This window comes from Clarias gariepinus, chromosome 19 (assembly GCF_024256425.1).
Source record: "Clarias gariepinus isolate MV-2021 ecotype Netherlands chromosome 19, CGAR_prim_01v2, whole genome shotgun sequence".
Classification (NCBI taxonomy): Eukaryota; Metazoa; Chordata; class Actinopteri; order Siluriformes; family Clariidae; genus Clarias; species Clarias gariepinus.
This window is the reverse complement of record NC_071118.1, coordinates 7,188,274-7,197,530: the sequence shown is the minus strand read 5'-3', so window position 1 is coordinate 7,197,530 and position 9,257 is coordinate 7,188,274. Positions and strand designations below refer to the sequence as shown.

General features: G+C 37.8%; 1 protein-coding gene across 1 annotated transcript; it reads right to left on the bottom strand.

Moving 5' to 3' along the window:
* Position 1: 1 nt before the first annotated feature.
* Positions 2 to 9,071, bottom strand: otub1a (OTU deubiquitinase, ubiquitin aldehyde binding 1a). Its single transcript, XM_053478932.1, has 7 exons — positions 9,006 to 9,071; positions 6,774 to 6,835; positions 5,566 to 5,664; positions 5,100 to 5,218; positions 4,921 to 5,005; positions 1,366 to 1,560; positions 2 to 513 (listed from the first exon to the last, which is right to left on the bottom strand). Exons 1-7 carry the CDS (start codon positions 9,055 to 9,057, stop codon positions 316 to 318), a joined length of 810 nt encoding a protein of 269 aa, XP_053334907.1. The 5' UTR covers positions 9,058 to 9,071; the 3' UTR covers positions 2 to 315.
* Between the last annotated feature and the right edge of the window lie 186 nt (positions 9,072 to 9,257).

Sequence of the window (9,257 nt, the reverse complement as noted above, 5' to 3'; positions counted from 1 at the left end):
CTCTATTGCAAAATGTTTATTTTCACACTTAAACACGAAGAACACAAGCTGTATAATAAAACACGGGTGTTTTAAACCGAGAGAAAATACTCCAGCGATAAGCATAAGATATGTGAATAAGAGTAACGTCTGGAGTACAAAACAGAGAGCTGTACAGTGTCCAGTGTCTGAAGCCGCAGAGATCCGACTGTCTTTGAGTCGCTGAGAACGAGACAGTGAGATTGAGTGCTGGACTTCTTAAAAATCATGTTTCACAGCTTTGAAAGTCGACTCAAATGATACAGCATGGGGATGTTGGGAACCGCTCCTGAGTAGCTATTTGTACAATATGTCGTAGTGCCCCGGCCTGTACAGGAGAAAGACTTTGGGTTCTCCATCCTCAGGGAAGATGTGGTGATTGACTGTGCCTCCCTCCCCTCGGTCCATGTACTCCACCAGGATACACACATTCAGGGCCTGCGCTAGAGCAATGATGTGGATGTGATCGCTCTCTTTGGACATGGGCTCCACCTCCTGGTCGACAGAAAGAAAAAACAATTTGATTTGAAACTCGGTGTAGCGTTCTCTATTTAGTGACAGGTGTCGCGTGTGATGCAAAACAACACAATTGCGAATCTTAGCAACATAAACTATATTTATGGAAATACACAAAGCACTTATATGCTTTGAGATTTTTTTCTGATGTGACCACAGCATTGACTTAGTTATTTATATCAAAAACAGCGATTAAAAAATTAAAACTCTAATATAATTTAATGTACAGAATCATCTACACTTTTTTCCCCCCATACAAATAGAAAGACCTACAAGACTCGCATCCCTCTTACCCTTCTCTTATAAAATAGTGTCCCATGATTTTTGGAACATACCGGTTCATAATACATTACCTAAATAAAACATGCTGTTATAGGAAAATAGTTAACAATGTGATCTTGAAATCTTAATTTCCTCAACACTAACAATTTTACATTCAGTAAAGATAAGCATATCGCATGTTTATGTCTATAACATTTTAGCACTTATGTTATAGCAACTATAAATAGTTGTGTTATATATACAAAGCACTGACACTGAACGATCCATCCATAATGCAAATTATACAATTTAAATGTTTTGCCAAACAATTTCTTGGTCAGGAAGTTACTATAGAAACAATAACATAACAGAATGAGTGCACTGATGTAAACCTTATAACTACTGTCATGCCTTTACAGAAAATTAATCAATACCTTCCAAATATCATAATCCGTAATGTGGTATACGACACGGGTAACTCAGATATTTCGGCATTTAATATTCATGAAACACAATAAAACAGGCTATGTTTCAATTAACAAGGAGATAAAGAAATATTAGCTCCCTCACCTGTTGACAGAATTCTCGCACTGTGCGTCCACCCTCTATGAAGTACTGGAAAAACTCATCCTCTCTCTGCAGGTAGCCCGATGTCACGAGGCGCAGATACACCACCAGGTAGTCAGACACGCTCTGCTCGTTGAAGGAGTTGAGCAGCTCTGCCACGGACGGCTGCTTATCGCACACCTCGATCAGATCCATGAACTGCAGGCAGCAAGGGAGAAAAACAAAACACACTTTCTGCATGAGACATGAGATAGTATCACACTCCAAGCGGTTTCCCTAGGGTATCAGGGAAATGACCCAGAATCGAATACAATGAAAATGCTTTGGGAACATCAGGATCTACGAGAAGCGTGAGTTATAAATTGCGAGCGTCAAATTTCGAAGTGCACGAGTAATATACACCTGGGGTCGATTTACAGGGAACCATAAAAACATGTATTAAAATGGATGCACTACAACAACAGAAGACTACATCAGGTTTCACTTCTGAAAAGAATTTGAGCATATAGTGTGCATAGTTGTAATAGTACCGAGCAGTTCAAGTTTGGAAAAAGATTAGGCATTGTTTATTTTCCATTAAGGCAGTACAGTATATATTATATCCCGAGATTCCTGTTCTTGCTGTCCAGTGAAATGAGGTGAGTGTATATATATGATCCAAATCTCATAGTAAAAACTATGCACCATGTGCAATGCATCTGAATGTAAATGTTTATCACATGACACAGCTTCACTATTTAAGCCAGCTGCTAGCCTAAGGCTAATGTATTATTCAAACCCTGATCATGTTAACATCATCTATAATTATGTCTGTAAAATGTATACCAATCGCCCAGACCATTAAAACCACTGACAGGTAAAATGAATAATACTAAATATCTTTTCACAGTGGCACTTGTCAAAGGCGTGGATATACAGTACACTGCCTGGTCAAAAAAAAAAATCACTGTTTGGATTTAATTAAACAAATACTTCACTTATTGTTTTTGATTAGAGAATTACTGCGGTGATTAATATGTTTCAGCTGGAAACAATTCTTTTAAAACTCTAAATGATGCCGTGTAGAGCTTCTCACTATTTAAACAACCATGTTAGAGAACTAAGAAAGAAAACAACTAAGGAGATTGCTGAAACTACTGGAAGAACTGTAACACATTGTTAAAACCTGTAAGGATAGTGCTGAACTGTTATCGTCATGGAAGAAATGTGGTGGTTAAAATAAATAAATAACTTTGTTCGGTGACGGACTTTGATCTGAGATTACTTAAACGCTTGATGAAGCTGCATCATAAAACAAAGAAAAAGAAAACTCGAGAGCAATAATCACAGACAAGATTATTAGTGAAAGTTAGAGTATTTTCACATATGCAGTGTGATGAGAACTCACAGGATTAAAACTAAACTGCTGTGTGTCCATAGGAAAACCACTTCTAAGTGGAAATAATAAAAAAGATTTTTAATTACTTTGGAGTAATTGAAAAAGGTCACATGGTCTGATCTGACCCTATTCCAGACTGAAAGTCGCTGGGATGTGCTGGAGAGGATTTTCCATAGTGGTTGGACTCTTTTCATCAGTACAAGATCTTGGGAAAAAAAAATAATAATTCATGCAGCTCTGGAAGGAAATAAATGTTGTGATGTTGTGTAAGGTTGTTAAAACTATGCCATGGTGAATGTGTGCCAACAAATATTAGTCTGTGTGCCTTTCTTGGCCGGGCAGTGTATTAGTCAGCAAGTGAACAAGTCAGTTCTTGAAGTTGATGTGTTGAAGCTGGAAAAAAAGGCAATTGTAAGGATCTGACCTACTTTCACAGGGGCCAAATTGTGATGTCTAGATGACTGGGTCAAAGCATCTCCAAAATGGAAGGTCTTATTTCAGGTCTCTTCTGGTCTGGAGAATCACATTTTCTTTTACATCTTGTGAACAGCCAGATGCATGTGTGTCATGTACCAGGTGAAAAGATGGTACCAGGATGCACTATAGAAAAAAAGGAAAGTCTGTCGAGGCAGTGTGATGCTTTGGGCAACGTTCTACTGGGAAACCTTGGATCCTGACGTTGTTATGGATGTTACTTTGTTACAGACCAAGTACACCTTATAAGGTAACTGTTCTCCCTAACAGCAGTGGTCTTTGTTTACAGCAAGATAATGCAAAAATGATTTAGAAACTATTTAAAGAACATCACAAGTTGAACTTGCTTGCAGCGAGTGAATTTTAAGTGGTTAAGGCACTATACTACGGGTCAGAAGGTCCCAGGTTCAAATCTCACACTCACCAAGTTGTCCCTGTTGGGCCCTTGAGCAAGGCCCTTAAAAGTCAACTGCTCAGATGTATAATGAAATAAAAATATAAGTCGGTCTGAATAAGGCCGTCTGCCAAATGCCCAAATGTAAACTTGGCTTTCAGGTCTCAATTCAGACCAACATCTTTTGAGATGTGATGGATAAAGAAGTCTGATTCATGAAGGCTTTACGTAATAATAGGACTTAAAGAATCAGCTATAAACTTTAGATACTATTGTACAGATGTCTTGTGAAGTCCATGCCTTGACGTCTGCGTACACTGCTCATCTGACCTCATCTGAGCATCCTTTCTTCCCACTTATCCTTTCGTCCCCCTTGTGACCGGGTAAGAGTGCGATTTTGTGTGTGTAATGGACTGGATGCCCCAAGCAATGTGAACTCCACTTCAACTGTTCCTAAAAAAGGCTCTAGATCCTCCATGACCTGACCTGGTGCTTACAGGACATAAACGAATTAATAACTGAGTATCCCATTCTACAATACTGCTGAAAAGTGTGTCCTCACATAATTAGAAACCAGGCTTTTTACAAATTACACAGCATCTTTCATAGTCTCATACCCCAATAATGTTCTCACAGGGAGTAATGACTTTCAGAAAAGTGCTCGGGAAAAGAAACCATTAAGACAGTGCAGCTCACGTGTTATACTATAACATAACAATATTTAATGACAATATTGGCTTTTTGGACAAACTGCAATTTACGAGGGTAATTAATTTAATTAATTAAGATCTAAAATGTCCCAAATTGCTTTAATATAAGTGATTTAGAGTCCAGAATTCAGAACTATTGATTTTCAGCATCTCTCGTCCACACCACTGCTTGTTCTCTAGTTTTTTACTTTTTCCCCCTGCAGTGCATGCCAGACTTTCATTCACTTTTTTTACGTTACGCCCCCTGGTGGACACAAACATGCACATACAGTACTAAGGCAGACAGATCAGTGATTCACTATGCTTCACCTGCATGTGTTAACAAATAAGCTGATGTAGAATCAGTCATGGTTTAGTACTTAAATATAAAAAAAAAGGCAGAACATAACTTCCCCAAACATTATAGTTGGTATAAAAAACATTAAAAAATTCTAACAATGTTGGATATAACTCTGGCCAAATTACTCATACTCACATAGTGTGATATGCAGTGAAGCTAGAAAACTCACTGGTGCATGCTTGATAAGCTGCCCATGTTCTACATCACAAATATCTGATCTACATGTTTGTCACTACTTCATCTCTGGATCAGGTTCACGTACCGTGTTGTGAAAATCTTCGATGGTGAACTCTGTGAAACCTTGGCTCACAAGGTCCTGTTTGCTCTTGGCAGCAATGGCTTTGAACCTGCAGATGTAAATATTTTTCTTTAATAAGTTTATAAATGTGCATACAATAGTGAGCTGTTTTAATGAGATTCCTTGTGTCACTGAGGAATTACCTGTGTAGCTCTTTACTATCATCCAGTAACGACTCTAAGTACGCGAAACCGAAGGCTCTGTAGAAGCAGTTTCCATCGGGCCGTGTCTTCCGTATGAACAAGTACTTCTTTTGTAAATCCTTTAAACATAAACAGACAGTTCACTATGGATGGAACGTTTTCAAAAAAATCACACATCCCAATACTTCAGTCTTCATCACACTCCCTGTTCGCAGCTTTACATTTTTAAACATTAAACAACCTGTAATCCTGTTTTAAGGGTATACGTATTATTACTTAGGAAGAAATTATTTGGATGTTCGTTTAAATAGATTTTGAACTTTTTTTTTAATTTATGATAAACAATGTAACAACTTTTAGCAGCATTTATTTATGTATGTGTATTTGCTGATACTTCTGCATAATACAGCACAATAATAATAATAAAAACAAAAATCATAATCCAGGCAGGTATATAAAATCTTACTCTTATCTTTTGCTGGTAAATTGAGTCATCTTCCGCATATTCCTTTTTAAGTATCGCTAGATCCTGTCGATCGGATACGAGAGGAATGCTGGTGGCAATCTGGAATGAAGCAATAATCAGGTTAGCAGCACATCAGGGAGACATTTACCCAAGCTTTCAGCATGTGTTCATAAAAAAAAAAAAAAGTTATATATCTCTTATATCTTACTTATATAATATATCAGTTGTGGGTGTATCACAGCCAGTGACTTATTATTACACTACGTGGCCCAAAAAATAAAAATGGTGACATTTTAAATCAATCAAATTATTGGGCTGCATCAAGCAAAGAAAACAACTAAGGAGATTTGAAATTGTTGGAACTTAAGTTAAGAACCCTTCAACACATTATCAAAACATGGAAGGATAGTGCAGAACCGTCCATTTAGTGATTGGAAAAAAAAAAACATTATTGGAATCACATGGTAATAAAAATTAACAGGAAAACCCATAGCTATATTTAATAGTGAAAGTGAGAGCAATTCCATACGCACATGTGATGAGAACTTACAGGATTGGGACTAAACAGCCGTGTGACCATAACAACACTCAAAAGAGTTTTTGTTCCTTAATGTTATGGGGATTTTCCAGAACTCAAACTGTGAAAGATTGTTTCTGGGAGCGTGAGAAATAATTTTCATACATAAACTGGCCACCACATTGTGCTCCTTAATTGAAGTTAATGATGATCAAAAAACAGGAACACAGTGTACAAGACAGGGTATAGGTTCACCATGGATGGGGTGTCAACCCATCACAGACCACAGTTTTCACACAAACACACACACACACACACACACTATTATAGACTACAAGCAATTTGAAAACACCAATCAGCCTCTTTGTAAAATGGTGAGAAACTAGAGTACCTGGAGGAAACCCACCAAGAACATGAAGAAGCTACAAACTCAATGAACCCAGCCAGGTGTAAGACAGCAGTGCTAACCACTTAGCCTCCTGCCCACTTCCACTGTCCACGTCCACAACGTTACCATCTGATGTGCACGATACTAAAAAAATCTTAACCTAATTGTTACATAAACTGCAGCTCACCATTTCCATTTACTAAAATGAAGCAATGTCCGCTTCTTGCTTTGAGTCAAACCAAACAGTTTATACAGCACTACGATAAGTAAGACAGAGCAGACAGAGAACAGGTGTTGGCCTACCTCTTGCTGAATCCTGTCTTGTTGTGCAATAATAGCTTCATCATACGCGAGACAATTCAAACCTGTCAGGAAATACACACACACAAAAAAAATGTTACACTAACTAAAGAACAGTTCACTAAAAATGAGCCTGTGGTGAGAAATACCACCAACGCTGCTACACTATGCTAGCTTCACATATACACACTACCATGTTAGTGTTACTGTTGTGCTGAAAGTCATCCATAACACAGATAATATCAGTGGTTGTACCCTTTCTGTCAGACTGTTATATTGTCCAAAACTTCATATATACCAAGTGATCTATAGTTAGGGGTGCAAAAATCTTGAGCCACTTCGCTTTTTGCTTCCAAAGAGCCAATATTTCTTGTACGTTTTTTTAAAGTAGTTTTAAGAAATAGTTCTCCAGGCTTCCTGAAGCACTTTTTTGTGCCCTGATTTTCAGTCCAGTCCCAGAGGAATTATTATATTATATATTTTTCGTTTGTTAAGTCACACCAAGATCTCAGAATCAAAAGGAGTGCTCTTTAAATTCTCACTCAGTTTCGAAAATTATGAGCTTTTAAGGAATGCAGCATTATGATTCTCGAAAGTGACTTTTATATTGTTGGTGTCATGTACAAGTTCTCAACCCAGGCACATTTTAGTGTTTACCCAGCATGATCATGGCCATTTTAACACTGACACTGCTATTATATAATGAATCCATTAGAGGAATGCCTGATTAAAGGACCAGTTGAATTTATATATAGTGTCCAAATAATACAAAACCAATGGGAGTAAATTTACATTTGGAAGGGGTGTTCAAGTCAAACCAGGACTTTTGATTGTGAAGAACAACAGAACACACTTATAAAGCAATCTTTCTTATTGGATGCCACCCGACATAAAACCAGATTAACACAGTTACAAAAGCTGTGTATTTATTTCTGTATATAATCCCCTGCTACACTTTCTAATGCACTTCCTGTTTACAGAAACTACTGCAGTGGGCTGCAAGTCTCATCATTCACAGACGTACAGCCTTCTTCAAAACGTTCTGCCATTCAAATGCTTTACTGCGGCCAAGAATCTCATCACCGTACTACACGTGAAGTCTTCTGTAAACATCATCAGTTTTACATCTTCAGTCCTTTGCCTGCCTTTACGGCGTGAATAAAGGTGGCTTCAGCCAGGAGACGAGAGGGCGTGGTATGTATGTGTTGTACCTCGTTCCTCTCCTTCAGGGAACAGAGGTTATAGTCATAACCATTCGTTTTACATCTTCAGTCCTCGTGCCTGTGGAATGTTTTTTGTTTTAAGTCACACAGTGACCTATGAAACATGAGCACTATCGTAGTAGAAATACCAAGCTGATGGGTTTTCTTTTTAAATTCTACCAGATTGGAAAAAAATATGATCTTTAAATGACTGGAGCATTTTGTCTTTACAAGAAGTGTGGTATTGTCGGCATCTCATCCAAGTTTTTAAAGCGTTCCAGTCTCGTCTCATCATACACAGACATACGGCCTTCTTTAAAACTTCCTGCCATTCAAATGTTTTATCACGACTAAGAGTCTCATCACCATACTGTACTTAACGTCAATGGGTTCTATAAATTCATTCACGAGGAATTTTATCACAAGTCCCAGTTTGACTTGAACACCCCTCTTACTTTTTGTATTTTGATAAAAAAATAAAAAAAAACATGTGCCACAAGTTTTGCCACAGATTTTTTTTACATCCTGTACACATAGTTGATATACCTTACAAACTGATGGCTTTAATATTACTATACTCTTAATGGTCAAAGTGTTTAAAATACAATGTAGAATGCAATATTTGGGCTGACACGTGATAAAGGAGGAGAAACACCAGAATGTGAGTCTGAATCTGCGCTTTAAACAAAGGGGCTTTTACTGAGAAAAACAACGCGTGAAACTGATGTGGTTAGTTGTATTAAAAAATTTAAAAAGACAACAAAGAGGATAATAGTTTCAGAAAATTATACGCGTACACGCAACTTCAGTAACAAACACCACAGCTGGTCTAATGCGAATCTTCACACAATTATTAAGGATCTCTATTTGGCAGCTACGCTTCAACCGACTTAGCCAGTTAGCATCTGGGGAGAGTTATCCCTACCAGGTCTTCCGTGTAATGACTGCAGAGCATAAATATTTTCACGTATAGCGCCGTTTACAAAGACTGACTTCAATCCACAATCTGCTCAAGATAGGTGAAATCCCTCACCATCGAGCTCCTTTTGAGACATCCCTTCTTCTTGTTGTTCTTCGTCCGCCATGTTGCCTGGAAATATTTCCGATCACATGACAAGGACACAAACTTCCGGTTGACAGCGTTGGTCCCGCCCATTCAATACAGGTTCATATGCATACGTTTAATGTTCAGACCAAGCTAATATTCCGAAAATAATTTAATTGATAGTAATGATATTAATGAACACAACCTTGGGGTGAAATAATAAATCTGCATTTCTGCTCC